Consider the following 16,520-nt stretch of genomic DNA (forward strand, 5'->3'; position numbering starts at 1 on the left):
CAGAGTAGTATGCCAGAGAAAGCATGTGGGTCTCAACCCTTGAGGGTCTAAATTTCTGTAGGTATTGTTTTATTGTGAAGACCATGTAGTCTTCTGCTGAATTACAAGCAATTAGTTAATATTACAGTTTCCAGAAGATGAATGTTAATTTTCACCTATCCTGCCTGAGCAAGTGTTCAGCTTAACCAGATAGCTTTGTTCTCAAAGCAGCATTCTACGAAGAAGTGGAAGGTGTGGTTCAGCCAGGTCTTCCAAACACACATAAACTCACCTCTGGAAAGGGTTACCCTGAACCCATGTGATGCTGTGTGCCTACTGCCCCCATTCAACAAGTATTGTGTGACAGTAAGAGACATTTAGAAATGTTGCTGTTTAGAGGCAAGAGGCACACTTAACCCTAAATACCCCTGTCTAACTTAGGAACCTGAGAGCCAGGCCTATACTCCTCCTAGAACCTCATTGCTTCACTTCCAGAATTCAGAGAGCTCTACATTTTCTCCTTCTATTTCAAGGTGTTCCATTGCTTTTTTGCCATTCATTTCACAGAGACACAATGACAGGGTCATGTTAAGCAGACAATTATTGCTGGGTCTTGGAGCTCTCTTATCTCCATACCTTCAGTACATGACAGTAAGTTAGAGGAGAATAGCAGCCAGTGAGTGGAAAACTGAAGTGGTTTAGACAGAAACATTCCCAAAGGCATTATAAAAGCTTACATGAACTTGGCTTTCACGGAGCAGTTCACGACAGTCCTTGTCACATCCCTGCAAGTTTTAAATGCAAGTGATTTTTGCACAGGTCAGCTCCATCTAGAAAGAAAATGCACTTCTCCATCCTCCTGTACACCTAGATCAGCTCAACTGTGCACACTATTCTATTAGAAGGCCTCCACTATGCATCCGTTTAGTGAAATTTCAGTCTACGCAAGACTATTATCCAATGCCAGCTAGACACAGAACAAGGGAAGAAAATGCATTTACTTCCTCTTTATGTATGTTCAGTTTCATTCTCTATCAGGTAGCAGCATCAGATTTTGCTTATTAGAGGTTCTTGTCTCTTCACAAATAAGGCAGTGCTCAGTTGTTGTTTGACAAGAACTGAAGAACTGTGATAACCAATTTCTGGTCTAGACCTACCCTCCTGTAAAAGGCTTAAGTGGTTATGTGTTCCAGCTCCTGATATCCTTCTCCAGGAATGGGAAGGGATGGTACAGTTTATGTGGATGTACTCACAAGGAACAAGATGATACTTTGCAAAGAGGTCAGTGATTTCCATTACAATAATAATCTAAAATCAGACTACGGTTGAGGCCATTTTAAGAGCAATAAAGAGTAAGTACAAATCAGAAGGAATCCCTCTTGCTCTTACCTTAAAATGTGTCAGTAGAGGAGGAACACTGTACTATACTGACTCTGCTGAGGATCCAAGACAAATTTAAACTTCTTAGATATGAACAGTAGTATGAACCAAGTCTGTGGGCTCTGCAGGGTCAGGTAGAAAGCCTCAAGTTTAACAGGGCCATGCCTCATCTCTAAAGTTTCAGCACTACAACTGATATTTTGCCCATCTAACCAAAAATCCACTAGATAAAGACTAGATCAACTTGCTCACAGAATATTTTAAATAGGTGTCCAAGTACAGTATGCTGCCAAGCCCCCAGTCTGGTGACTTTGCTCTGGTGTTCATCTTTTGGACTACTATTTCTGTTCTGTAGGTCAGAGCTGCCTAGAGACACACTTCTCAGCATCCCTCAAAAAAATAAGAATTTAAGATGCAACAGCTAATTGTGATGGCCTGCAGTTTGGCACCACACAAGGCCTGGGAGCATTCTTGCTGGTATCATACTTGGAATAGTGCTTCTTTGCATGTCAGCTGGACAGAGAAAGAAACACTGAAACAAGCTTCATAGAGCTTGTGTCAATCACATGGTTGACACAAGCATTTTTCAAGCCTTCTCATGTAGGTCACAGGATTCTCACCTCGTTTCTAAGGTTAACAGCCAAATTTCATAGGATGGATTATTTTAATTTGTGGTTTGTCTTCCCATAAGTCATCACAGTTAAGCTAAACAGAACAAGAAACATTCTGGCAAAAAGCATTTTCAGCAAGAGCTATAAGCTATCAGCAACATCTGTTGCTAAAGTCTTTAGGGACTCAGCTACAATACAGCTTAGTTTCAGCATCCCTGTACAGCAGGACAAAGGCAAGTGTCAAAAGAAAGTATCAAGTGCCACATCAGACTATGTGTTCATACAGTTTGCCTGTAAGTCTGTCTCCTCACAGTCTATAAGAAGCTGGCTACTTTCCCTAGTCTGGAAGGGGAACTGTGTAAATACCACTCTAAACCTAATTGTGGTTCAGGTTAGACTCTGAAAATCAGGAATGGGAGTGGTATCTTACAGATGTTTCACAAGAGTTAAAACAAGACTTTCAATACTAGTAATAAGCCACGTTACTGGGCTCCTTTGTGCATGAAAGGCCAAATGCCTTTGGAAGGCAGGCACCTCAAAGATGAAATGGGTTATTATTTACAGCAGACATTAATTAGGCAATATATAAAGGTGTAATACATGCTTTGAACTTATTAACTACCATGAAGCTGACATGTACACCCCCAAATCCTCTGGACAGGAAAAAGTGCAAGGAGTAACTGCAGGATTGCCATAGCTTCCTTACTGTAGTAAAATCAAGAGGTATTTTAACACATCCACAGGAAGAGCTATTCTCTTGAAATAAGAAGTTCTAGATAAAAGGTTAGCTCTCCTATCTGCTTTTAGAGCACTTGAATCCTTGCAGAAGGCTGCATCTGTCTTCCTAAGCAAACTGCCAGGATGACAACTGTTCAGCATGATTAGTTTAGTTGCGTTTAAGCTACAGAAAGTAGTATAAAAGTGCTTATGACCTGATGCAAGAGTGAAAGCAAGAGAGTTTAAGATTTGGGCAGACTTGGATGCTCCTTTAAAAGAGCTAGAGGTTCTTTCCTCTTTCTACAGTTCTCAGTAGCATCCAACAGGCACCAATTCCAGTCTATCTTCAAAGCTCTAAGGCCTCCAAATGGCAGAAGCATTTAGAAAAGAACAGAATTTATGACCTCTAGCTCTGTATGCAAGGATTTTGTTCCAGTAATATTGTTTGTTATATGGATTCTGCAGTTGTGTGCACAAAAACACCACAAACCATTTCAACATGTTAAAGAGCACCTCATTAACAAACAAGTCTAACATGCCTCATGTTTTGTTTAAAGCTTCATTTTCAGAAGCTGAGTGCTGACCTTCTAAATACCAAAGCAGCAGCCAGGATTTCAGACCATGAGCAGGAAAACCTGAATCCTGCATATGACTAGGAATAATTCCCAATCCAAGAAACCAGATTTATATCTGATTACAGATGGAACAGTTTATTAAGCTTGTCCAAACTAAACTGCCTTCTCCTAGAAACATACAGTTTTGTGTTAAAGCTCTGTAGACACACCATGTAGAAATTTGGATTTTTCTGTTCACTCTCTGGAAGTAGGTTTAGCTACATCTGTTATCTAGGTACCCAATGTCACAAACTTAATTTGGCTTTTGAGAGCAAACAGTAATATGCCTGGGTTTTTTAATGTGAACAGATGCAAACGATTGAGGAGAAACAAAGAAGAAATAGGAGGGAAAGAGATAAGAGGGCCAGAAAGCACTGTAGTATCCTGGTGAATATTTCATTTAAGAAAGAAAGAATATGCATACACTACGATGTGGGTCCCTCTTCTGCTTCACATGAGTTGCATTAGCTCTTCTGACATGGACCAGTGAAGATTTTATGAGAGCAAGTCAGACTGACAAGGTATCACTGTGCAAGTAATAGAGGCCAGAGGCAAAGATACTTAGAGGGGAGAATTCATGTTTACATCTCAAGCCCTTGGAGAGCTGGAAGCGTGTATTCTTGGAGAAGGTCTCATAATTACTTCATGCAGGTGCAATTTAAGCAATATCCCTCTACCACATCTGCTGATATACAAGACATTTTCCAGCAGAAAGGCATTTGCTCTTGAAGGGATTAAAATAAACAAAATGCTTATCGGTTAAAAGAAAAAGAAAACACAATCCTAAATGAAAACCCACACAGCATAACTGCTTCAGTCCCTGTTTTGAGGAGAAAAACTGAAGAAAAGCAGCCACACAGTATTTCCTCACAGTAAGAAAACTATCTATAGAGATTGATGGAGTTGTGTATTGGTTTTGCACAGCCTGGTTTCTGGTAGCAGGGGGTCCACAGAGGTGGTTTCTGTGAGAAGCTGCTGTAAGTTTCCACAGAATCTAACAGAATCAATCTCTGATGGCTCTGAAGATGGACATGCTGCTGGCCAAAATTAGAGAGGCTGGTAATACCTTTCTGATAACACATTTAAGAAGAAAGTCAAAACAAAGGGCTCACAATTTTTATTCTAGTCAGAGAAGAGGAGGAGGTGAGAAAATGTGAGGGAAACCACACGGAGACACCAAGGTCAGTGCCGAAGGAGGGGCAGGAGGTGCTCCAGGTGCCAGAGCCGAGATTCCTCTGCAGGCCGTGGTGAGGCCATGGTGAGACCACAGTGAAGCAGCTGTGCCCCTGCAGCCCATGGAGATCCACAGGGGATGCAGAGATCTGTGGGGAAGATGCCCACACTGGAGCAGGTGGATGCCTGAAGGAGGCTGTGATCCAGTGGGAGAGCCAGTGAAGCAAGAGGGCCCCTGTTCCAGGCTGGAGCAGCCTGTCCTTGGAGGACTGTACCCTGTGGAAACCCATGGCACTGCAGTTTTGAGAGGACTGTCTGTCCGTGGCAGGGTCTCATGTTTGCAGCAGGTGCAGTTTGGCTGCTGCTTGTGAGAGTGGACCCACGCCGGAGAAGTTCACGGAGAACTGCTCCCATGGGAGGGACCCCACGGACTCACAGGGGAAGGACTCCTCTCCTGGAGCAGCGGAAGACAATCTCAGTGATGAGCTGACCAAAACCCCCATGCACTGTCTCCCTCTGCTGTTGGTGGGAATGAAGGAGGGCCTAGGGGGAAAAAGGTATTTTAAGGGCTTACTTTACTTCTCATTATCATCCTCTGATTCTGTTACTCATAAATTCACTTTGCAACTTCAGTTGAGCTGCTTTTGCCCTTGGAGTGTTTTCTCCCAGTCCTTATCTCAACTCATGAACCCTTCATTAACTTTTCTTTCTCTCCACTGCACACTGTGGCAGGGGAAGGTGAGCAAACAGCTTTTGTGGGTGCCTAGCATTGGGTCAGTGTCATACCATGACTACATTGAGATCTACAGACTATTCAATCTAGAGAAACATCTTTTAGTTAATGGTTTAGACTTATCACAGCCACGAAGGTATATAAAAGTTACACACGTGGCTTCAAGTGAAGTATACTGATCCAGGACAAGGCTAGCTAGCGCACTGGAAGTCAGCATACAAATTGTGAAGAGGTCAAGATGATCACTTGCAATAAATGGCATTGATTAAAAATGTCCACGGATTTTCTGGGCAACAATCCAAACCCCACAACTTCATCTTGTCAGTACTCAAAGTTTTCACTCAATTTGCCTTATACTAGCACCTGAAAAGCTGAAGCAAAGGTGACAGTTCAACCCAGAAAATCATGGCTTTCTATCATCCAGGTAATCTATCACTTACCATTCCCAGACACCAGTGCTTTCACCACAGAGTTAGCTGAAAGTGCCTGCTGCTAACACCATCTGCCCCAGTGATGGGGTGGAGACTTCTCTGCCTCTGAGCAACACCTGTGCACAACACATTCCTTTTCAAGGAACACACACAATCATTCAAGCTTACTGAAAAAGTGAAGGTAAACTACACAGAGAAATTTTAAGATAGGAGAGCTTTTTCAGACTTAAATCCAGTGTGAAGTCAAAGCACAGATTGATAATCACGTTCTTCAGCACGTCCTTCAGTGCTGTAAGCTTCCCATCACTAGTAACACTATAGACCACTGCACCAGTAATACTATTGATCACTCCAAGACAGGAAGCGAGGTTGTCACTCTCACAGTAAGGTCTGCTCTCCATAATTTGAGGCATGATCTAGAAGCAAGTTTACATTTTACATTCTACACGTCTTCCTGCAAATCAGAGCACTACACATTTTTGCCATGTCTTTGGTCCCACACACTTGTGTAGTAGCTGTGTAATACTTGTCTTGAACCAAGATACTTGAAACAACAAAGTAGAAACCCATCTTTAGGGGTTATACACACCACCACTTTCACTTACAAAGTAGCATCTTACCTACTGCATATCACTTCACAGAAGTGGCAGTATAGAAGCTCTGAATGTGGCTCTAAGACAATAATGCTTTCTAACAGGATTTATGCTTTCAGGACCAATCTGATCTTAGCTAAACTCTTTCCATGTCTGTTGTATGAACTTTGGATTATTGTCTCAATTTCCAGCACTGTTTCAGCTAGTGCCACTAACCAGTATGACCTAAGTGTTTACTCTGATAGATACCTCTTGATTTCAGTGAAATATCTGGTGGAGAACAACAGTTCTGGTATTGTAAATTAACCTACAGATGAAGGCGACATCTCTTTCCACCTCTGGACCCACCCACTATGAAGTAGAAATTGTCCCATAAATTCATCTGTCAAAACACAGAATCGCAGAATAGATAAGGCTGGAAGGGATCACATTGGGTCATCTGACCCAACTTCCCTGCTCAAGCATAATTAACCAAGAGCATATTGCACATGGCACCCAGACAGTTCTTGAATATCTCTAGTGAGTGAGACCACACAACCTCTCTGAGCAGCCTGTTTAACATTCCATCTCTCACACAGTGAAGTTCTTCCTCATATTTAACTGGAACTTTTGTGCATCTGTGTGCTCATTGGCCTTTGTCCTATTGCTTGGCATCACTGGGAGGAGCCTGGTCCATCCTCTTGACACTCTCCCTTCAGATACTCAAGCATTGATGAGATCCTCTCAGCTGTCTCTTCTCAACGCTGACAAGCCCGAGGTCCATGAGCCTTTCCTCACTAAGAGAGATGCCCCAGTGCCTTAATCCTCTCTGTTGCCCTCCACTGGACCTACTCCACAGCTCCATGTCCATGTCTATCTTGCACTGAGGAGCCCAGAACTGGACACAGCATTCCAGGGGAGGCCTCACCAGGGCAGAGTAGAGGGCCAGGATCACCTCCCTCAGCCTGCTGGCACTGCTCCTCATAATGCAGCCCAGGATGTCACCGGCCTTCTTGGCCACCAGGGCACTGCTGGCTCATGGACAGCTTGCTGTCCACCAGACCCCAGCTCCTTCTCTGTGGAGCTGCTTCCCAGCAGATCAGAGCCCAGCCTGTGCTCTGCATGTGCCTGTGCTGAATTTCAGAAGGTTCCCCTCTGCCCATCTCTCCAGCCTCTTGAGGCCCTTCTGAAGGGCTGCACAGCCCTCTGGGGTATCGGCCACTCCTCCCAGCTTTGTGTTGTCAGAGAAATTGCTGAGGAGGCCTCTGCCCCTTCACCCAAGTCATTGATGGGTAAGTTGAACAAGACTGGGCCTGCTACTGAACCTTGGGGGACACCACCATGGACAGGCCTCCAACAAGAGCCTGTGCCACTGATTATGAGTCTGGGATCTGCTGTTCAGCCAGTTCTCAATCCACCTCCCTTTCCGCCCATTCAGTCCAGTCTTCTTGAGTTTGCCTATGAGGATGCTTTAAGAGACAGTGCTGGAAGCCTTGCTGAAGACAATACTCACTGCTCTTCCCTCATCCATCCAACAGCTAGCTGCTCCTTCACAGCAGGCAATCAATCAGGTTGGTCAAGCATGATTTACTTTTAGTGAATCCATGCTGACTACTTCTGATCGCCGTCTCATCTTCTCTGTGGATAAAGATGGTTATCAGAATTCATTGTTACATCACCCTTCCAGGGACTGAGGTGAAGCCGAGTAGTCAGTAGTTCCCTCTGGGTCTCCCTTCTTGCCCTTTTTGAAGGCCATTTAAGCTGCACTGGAACTGGAATGCTCATTAAAATATTTGCAGCTTACTAGATTTTTTTTCCATCTTCAATTGATAATTGCAGTAGTGTTAGTAGCTACCTTGCTGTCCTTAGTAACTGTAAAGAAAGAGTTTCCCCTTGTTTTTCAAAAATTCACTAAGAGTAACTTAACACAGATTTTATTTCACAGTTGTAGATGCCACGGTGGAGTTCAGATCTTTTTTCACCATTACATCCTAGTGATGCAAGCAGTTTTCCCCAGCCACAAGAACTTTGAAATCTCAGCTGCACTGGCACCCAGGCCCAGGCAATCAACTCAAAATCCTAAAGAGTCAGTATAGCTCAGCATTTAAGATCTTGCTCATGGTCGGCAGAGAACAAGCCTGAGCAAAGCTATTTCTGAGAAATACACAAGATAAAATGCCATTTTTAATTGCCTTATTAAAAGTCTTCTGCAGACTGAAAGCATATGCAAACTACAATCTCAAACATGCATTTCAGGTGTGTCAAGTAGGTTTTCTTGCAGTGGCACCAAGTCGACTGCACCAAAGAGCTGTCTGCCTTGTCTCCTGACCTACTTTACAGAGACCAGTCTCTCAACTCAGAGCAGGAGCAGACTGGCTCATGTGACAGCCAGACCATCTGTTTAAGATACCACAAGAGTACACCACAATGCTAGAAGACACCTACACAGATTCACGTGCAGGACAACAGTTTGCACATTAGTCTAGGAAGTGAGGACTCCCAGAGAAGTGTGTCAATAGCACACCTTTGTGCTTTATTCTCTGCCCCTCCCACCATTAATTACAGTGCCTGAGGCACTGATAGTAGGAGGAGGTTCCCATACAACTGTAATAAGAGAACTTTGTTACCAAAGTGGTCAGCCCTTTCTATTCGTGAATGAGCTCAGGAGGCATTCAGCTACTTGGGTAAGTTTAAGGCACTCCAGCACAGGCAGCTCTGAGGATTCCTTCTGACCATCAAGCATAACTTTTTCCACCATGGCTGACAAATTATTGCCAAGACTCACCCTTCGGAAACCCATCTGAAGAACCAAGTTCCTCTATATATGCTGTGAATATCTGTTTTCAATACTCTGTCTCATTATGTATGAAGTAATACTGCTGAAAAGATTATGAAAGCTGTGTAACACTGAATTCAACCTCAAAGTATACACCCAAACCCTCCTATAAGTTGAAGAAAGAACCACAAAGTAATAATACTGTTATACAGTAGAAGCTATGTTTAGCTTTACGAGAAGAGATTGAAAAAGTAATGGTACCAAGATACTTATGCTGATGCAAATGTTTGTTCTGACTTTCTAGTTATCCTTCATCTTGATCAAAAAAGTGAATTGCCAATTCAAGAAATTCGCTGTATTTATGTTTCATAGAGACCACTGAGTTTTACAACAGTACTAAAGCATGTATGGTGTAAGATTCCACGAAAGTCCCCTTCCCCATTTCTACAAGTGAAGGCAAATGTAAGAGCAGCAGTGTACTGTTATAGTTTTCTTCTACACCATCAAACCTCAGAGTAGCTACAAGGAAAAAAAAAAGAAGACAAGCACAACTTTTCAGTAGGACACTGTAGTACTAATCTATCCAAATGGTATTACAACTTTGAGAGATAAAATAGCTCCACAAAGCAGCTCTAGTTACCACTATAATGAAAGACAGGAAACTGGATTCAGCCAGTAGCTTGACTGTAGGTAGAACAGTGGTGACAAGCTGAAAGCCACGCTAGGTTTAAGGAAGATCTTTTAATAACAAGACTGGAAAGAGCTGGCTGACATGCACACACACAGTGCAACAGGAGAAGAGACAGCAATTCCTTTAAACAAGATGACAACGAAGCTCAGCCTTTGAGAACTGATGGCCTACTTAGGAAGCATGTGGCAGACAACTGTCTGTACCTAGAAGCTTTCTGGCTTAAGAAACATGGTTCACTGCTATCTTCAAAAAGGATACAGGGAACTGCAGGACAGTCAACTTCACCTCAATCCCTGGAAAAGGGTTAAGCAAATATTAGAAACCACTTCTAAACACACAAAGCACACGGTGATGAGAAGTTAGCAAGGACTTAAGCTAACTCATGCTTAAGTAACCCAATGCCTACCTGCTATGAAGATATCACTGGACTGGTGTGCATAAGAACTTTAACATGGTTAATTTCAAGTTTAAGAGGACTTTCAAAAACATTTCTCATGACACAGTCCTAGACAATCTGATGAGGCACAAGGTAGACAGATATACAGCAAAGTGGGCTGAAAACTGCCTGAACTGCTGGGCTCAAAGCATTGTGATCCCATAAATTCCAAATGGTGTACATCAGCAGAGAGTATTAGGGTCAATACTGTTTTAACACCTTCATTAAGGACCTAAATGATGGAACATCCTCAGCAAGGGTACTGACAGTCAACAACTGTATAGAATGCTTGATCAGACAGCTTGTGCTGTCCCCAGCAGGCTGGAGAAATGGCCTGTGGGATACCTCAAAAAATTCAGTATGAGAAATGCAAAGTCCTGCTCCTGCCAGGAGCAGCCCCATGCAGCAGTGTGTGCTGGAGGCTGATTGACTGAAAAGCAGTTTGCCATAGGGAATGAAAAAAACCCCAAAACCACAGATACTGATGGAAAAGTTGACCAAGAGCCAACAACATGCCTCAAGACAACGAAGGCAAACAGATAATAATGGAGATAATAATGCTCAGGGAATCTTATCAATAAGGATATCAATTTGATGGAAGGGTGTACAGAAGGAAGTGACAGACTCTTTTTAGTGAAAACTGAAATACTGGAAGTTTCACTTAAACATGAGAAAGATGAGAAAGAATTTACTTTGTGAATGACTGGATTCAGGAACAGGATGCCCAGAGAGCTGTTCAATAAACATCTTCACAGCATCCTGGTCTATCTGAGTGAAGAGGTTGGATGTGACAATATGCAGAAGTGCCTTCCAGCCTCAACTTCCCTGTGACTGTCATTTTTGCATCCTGGATAGGAACAGAGATCAACCCATGCATACTGACATTGTCTCCCCAAGTTCCCCACCTTCAGTCTGACTTTCTGCAGTCTTCAGTCTCTCCCACAACTGAGAATTTACCTCCAGTTTCCTTTAAGAACAATACATGGTGCCGGTCTAAGTTCTCATCTAGTCAGAGAAAGAAGTTTGTAGAAGCTCAGGCAGATCTATTTTAAGTTTTCAGATTATACTGCAAATTGGTTTCATCTGTGGGTGGATAAAGTTAAGAGCAACAATTATAAAATATCAACCAAGGAGGCTGGAAGTACAGCTTCAGACTCTCAGTATATTTTTTGGAGTTGGAGAGGTGCCAGGCTCCCTCTCAGCGTAAGTGCTATGTAACAGCACTCCAGCAAATATCAAGTATTTATATTTGATCAGGTGCTAATAAGAAGTCTAGGAATTCACCGGAGTGGTAACTTGGAAGCAGAGGAGTATGCAAACAATAGTTTTCAGTTAGTAACCAGAAGTTTGCAGTGGGAGTTTTAAAGTCCACCTCCATGAACTAGAAAATTCAAGGTATTCACCGCAAGCCTGGTATTCCACCTCAGCTCTGGTATCTGCTCAAAACACTACCTGTAAAACAGCCTTGAAGCTTCCATCAGCTGTACAAAGTTAACAGAGGCAAACGCAAGGGATGCAGAGTTTCCTGGAAGAAAAGCTGAGAAAGTTACAGGTAGCTGGACACAAGTACAGTAACAGCAGTCAGAAACGTCTGAAAAAGGACAAGCAAGTCTGAGTCCTCAGAGAGATGGGATATGAAAAGTTTTTGGAGTCCTTGGCAAGAAACCAGTGATGTGAATCAGGACTCTTATCAGATAGCTGCCAGTCTCAAAGCAGACCATAGCAAGAATAGCTAACACCACCATGTCAGGAAGATACGCTTAGACAATACAAGTCTAGAAGGACCACAGCTAGATGACAGTGGAACTAAGCCATACAGAACACTTCCTTTCTAACTCTGCACAGCCTGTCATTTCCAAATCTTAGCAGCAGCCTGTTAAATCTGCACAGTCTCATGGGGCTGAATCCAAGCCTTCACACAGCAAAATATCATCTACTTCTCACCTCTGCTCTAAACTCAGTAACCTATTAATACTGCTTTTCTTCCCGTTGTCAGAGCGTTTGTCCTGGTGCACAGAGTAGATTTTTTATCAAAAATGACAAACTTGTGAACTGGAGTCAAGTAGTCATGTGCAAGCAGAACTTCCTTCTTTTTTAAAAAGTAAAAGGCAGAGAGAAATCCAGACACTTCCCCATTTGTCTTGCCCTCCTCAACAGTTGATCTGCTCCAAAAACAAGATTTCATTTACCTTGTATGTGTTTCAAATGTTAAACCAGCAAGACCTCAGTTTTACAACTAACTCTACAACTAAGCCTGCCATGCAACTTGAGGCATTTCTTCTGCATGTTTCTCCTCTCACCTGACGTTAAAAAAACCCCAACCAAATAAAAGGAAAAAAAACTCAAAACACAACGAATATGGTAGCACTCAGGTTCAGTCTTAGCTTCTCCTTATCTGAACACTAGCAAGGGTGAAGGGAGAATAAATTCAAAGACACTCATGGTGGTCAGGCGTCAAGACAATGTTTTACACAATTAGACTTCAGACAAACAGAAGGATCATTACAGAAACACAGAGCCAATATACAAATGCTTTAGAAACAAGAATCTACAACTCAAGTGTTTCATGTTTCCTGCAGCACCACAGTGAAAGTCAAGTACTTAGCTAAGACGTCCTTTTCATTTAAGAGGCAAGATGCTGTCAAAAATCAAGGTGTCCTGATTCCTAAAACTATTGTCCACTACAAGCCAGTATGAAGACACTACTTCAGATAACGAAAGTTCCGCAGCCCTCTTCCTAAGATTCAGAAAACTTGAGACTTAGTCTACTTAGACGGCCTCAGTAAACAGCACAAAAGATTTTCCATCCCTTTCCGATGACCTACTGCTCTAGTAACATTAGCCACTCGAGCAGCAACCTAAGGTTTATGAGACTTTAAAGTTACACAGGATCTAAAGTACTACATTATTCCCATATGTGAATCAAAATCCAAAAGGAGACATACAGACTGGTGGTCCTGTCCCCCAGGTTTCTCTGACTCAGGATAAAGCAGTGCTCTTACTCAAGGGATCAAAAAAAAAATTAAGAAAAATTATGCTTTAAAGAATACAAAGCAGTAATGGCAGAGGTTCGGCCACTTCTATGCTATACATCAGTGGCAATAAAAATTGAAGCACTTTATGGGCAGAAAACCTCCCTTTACTTCTGAACTTTCTTCACTCAGAGGATTTCAGTCTTAGGTACACGTAGCTTGCAGCAGATTTTAGGAAGAATTTGCTGAGAGAAAACATGAGGAATGCAGAAGAAGCAAATTATTCACTTCATGGTGATGGGCCAGCTATTGCCACTAGCCCTCTTCCCAAAGGGCTATCCTAGTACAGGTCTGGATATGGACAGTTGTCCTTAAAGAATCTGACTCAAAGACACTTTAAAACAGGAGACTTGGACCAAAATCTCTGTAGTTCCAATACCCACCAGACTCTTCCAAAAGGCCAGAGAGAAGACTAGGATAGCTCCTACTCAAGAACCAATAAATAACAAATGCAGAGCTTTAAGCCTAAGTCAGACTTGAATGCTGACCTCCCTTTGTCACTCAAATATTGAAGTTATTCAGCACATTCGTTGACTGGTGAGCCAATCTCTCAAAAGATCAATAATACATCACCAGAGATTAAGATTTTTAAGATTAACACTGGAAGCGTTCAAGGGCAGGCTGGATGGAGCTCTGAGCAACCTGGTCTAGTGAGAGGTATCCCTGTCCACAGCATGGAGGTTGAACAAGACCATCTTTGAGCTCCCTTCCAACCAAACCATTCCATGATTCTGAGACTGAGACATATAAACCACTCAAAAAGTGGTTTTACCTGTTTACTTCCACTTACCATACTCCCTCTGAAGACTACTCAATACACAGTGCAAGCATTGCCTTAAAGCTAGGAAAACCTGTTTATTGAATATTTTTCTGAGGTTGGAAAGAAGTTACCAATTTTTTTTTCTTGCCAGTGTGTGAAATATTTAGCTGAAGAAGGGACATCTATTACACAGGAGAGCTGTTGATCTTCCATCAGGAGGATAAGACATCGCTTTTTGTGCTAATTCAGCTAGAAGGAAAAAAATATATTTTCTTCCTATTGGATATCCTTTTATTCTGCAAGGATAGTAGCCTAATGGCATTTCCAGGTCAAGCATTGAACTGCTCTCAAGTCTAAACCTCACCACAACCACTTTTGCTCTGCCTTTTAGAGTACTTCTATGCTGCCAAGTGTCTAGAACAGAATGGTACTACATACAGGGTACAGGAAGGTGGATTTAATTTCTATTTCTTGTGGAAAAATTGGGAAAGAACCTCCCTACTTATAAGAAGTTAGCTGACCACAGCCTGAAGCTAGAGTTATTTCTGCTCTGAGGTTATGAGGAATACTGATACACTTCTCAAAACCTCAAAGCAGTAAAGCAGAGAGAAATTTCCTTGCACTCCAAAAGCAAAGAAGTTCTTTAATATAATTGAGGAATGACATTATAGGGTGTGAGATATTCCTCAGAACACTGCTTCTCACCAGCTATACAGCAGTGTGGAGGGACCGGGCTAACAGCTGCAGCTCTTCAGCTGCAAGATTTGTGAAGGCAGTTGTCAATTCCTATTCCTGCAGGTTTGCTGGAGAACAATCTAGTTACATGATTAAGCCATCTATCACAGACAAAAACCTCCACAATTCCTAGCCCGCCTTAGTCACATACCCTTTTCTCAGCAGGTCATCAACTGACTAATTTGTCAGATGAAGGCCTAAGCTCTTGAAGAGAAGGTAAGCCTTGCTTCTCACTAGAGCAACAGTGGGCAAATGTTCAAGAAGAGGATTCCTTACATGGGCAGGAAGAAGTGTTGAATACCTACATCACAGCTGCACAGAGCAGATGGTGAAATATGGAAGAGGCCAGGCTACCTTGACTCATTCTCCTGTGGCATGGGAATGTATTGGGCCAAATATTGCTGACAGCCTCAAGGCTTTTGGAGCTCAGGGGATCCATCCTACCCAGAAGCAGCTCCACATTTCCCAGGACATAGAAGCACTTTTTGCCAACAGCAACTCAGCAACACCTTGTACGCCCAAACCAGCTACACCAGAACTGCTTTTGAGCCCACATCATCCCTTGCAGCTCTTGCTCCTAGGAAACCCTACCTTAAAAATTTCAGAAAGACTTGTCTCCACAGATGCCAAGTCCTTGCAGGTGTAGCTAATGTATCAGCAGTGCTGTACTGCCACTACCGAATTATAAGCACAGGGAAGGCACTTCACAGAATTCGCTAGTGTCCTGTGAACATATGTCAGAGCTAGGGAAGGGAAAACAGACACAGATACTCCTGCAGAGCACCCTGTCTGTATTAGTGCTGGGAAGAAGTGAGCAGGAGTTCAGCCTGGAAAGGACAATCACAGATAAGCTGATGATAAGGAAACAATGCCAGCTCCAAGCCTTCCCTGTGAGGGCGGCAGGAAGGAGACAGCAAAGGAACTGCAGCAATGCCTGAAAAAATTACACCTATCTGTAGATGGTAGGAGCCACAGGCAGATGCAGTAAATAAAACACTGCCGCTTGCAACCCTCCTGTGACGGCGCGACCACCAGTGCCCCGGCCGGTCCCTCGCAGCACGGGACACGATGCCATCTCCCACCGGAGCCGCTCTGGGCTCTCGCAATGGATGTCAGAAGCGCCCAGGGCTTCGTCTCCCCACGGGGAGACGAAGCCGGGAAAAGGGATGTGTCAGAAAATACACAGAGTCCTTCTCCCCGCTCTCCTTCAACACCAGAGGTCCCCTCAAACGCCGCGCCCCCTTTCCCCAGGCCATACCTTGTCGGCGATGCTGCGGGGCAGGAGCAGGTCGGGGCTGGGGGTGAGCGCCGGCCCCATCTCCTCGCTGCTGGACGTAGCCAGGGGATGCGGCATCTCCCGCAGCGACTTGGGCCCGGAGGACGGGAGGGGCTTAGGGGCGCTCGCCGCGCCGCCCGACATCGCGCCGAGGCCGGGCAGCGACCGAGGCAAGGAGGGAGGGAGCGGAGGCCGCGCCGCCTCGGCGAGAAGCTGCGGGGCCGCGGCCAGAGCCTACCCGCCACCACTGTGATACGAAGAGGCGCAGAAGGCGGCGGCTGCGGCGACGACGACGGAGGAGGAGGAGCGAGGGCAGCATCCGCCTGCGCCACCGCCCGCCCCTTTCGAAAGGGACGACCGCGCCACCTGCCGCCCCGCCCCGCCCGGCCCGGCCCGGCGGCGGGAGCGCAGACACCGCCCCGGGCAGCCAGAGGCGGCCGGGGGAGGCATCAGCAGTTGCGGAGGCCCCGGCGGGCCGGGCCGAGCCGGGGGAGGCACCGCGCCACCGAGCGGCCCCGACGGCGACCCCGGACTGCGGCAGTGTCGCCGCACGCTGTCGAACGGCGGATTAAGTGCCAGAAAAGCAATCCAGCTCTTAGACTTT

The 16,520-nt window shown here is 44.4% G+C and overlaps 1 protein-coding gene across 1 annotated transcript in view; it reads right to left on the minus strand.

Moving 5' to 3' along the window:
• Positions 1-16,209, minus strand: part of SNX30 (sorting nexin family member 30) — a 49,610-nt gene extending 33,401 nt beyond the window's left edge. Inside the window, exon 1 of the mRNA XM_063421573.1 lies at positions 15,899-16,209. Within this exon, the coding sequence (XP_063277643.1) occupies positions 15,899-16,060 (162 nt within the window). The 5' untranslated portion in view covers positions 16,061-16,209. The remainder of the gene's footprint in view (positions 1-15,898) is intronic.
• Between the last annotated feature and the right edge of the window lie 311 nt (positions 16,210-16,520).

Source organism: Prinia subflava, chromosome Z (assembly GCF_021018805.1).
Source record: "Prinia subflava isolate CZ2003 ecotype Zambia chromosome Z, Cam_Psub_1.2, whole genome shotgun sequence".
Taxonomy (NCBI): Eukaryota; Metazoa; Chordata; class Aves; order Passeriformes; family Cisticolidae; genus Prinia; species Prinia subflava.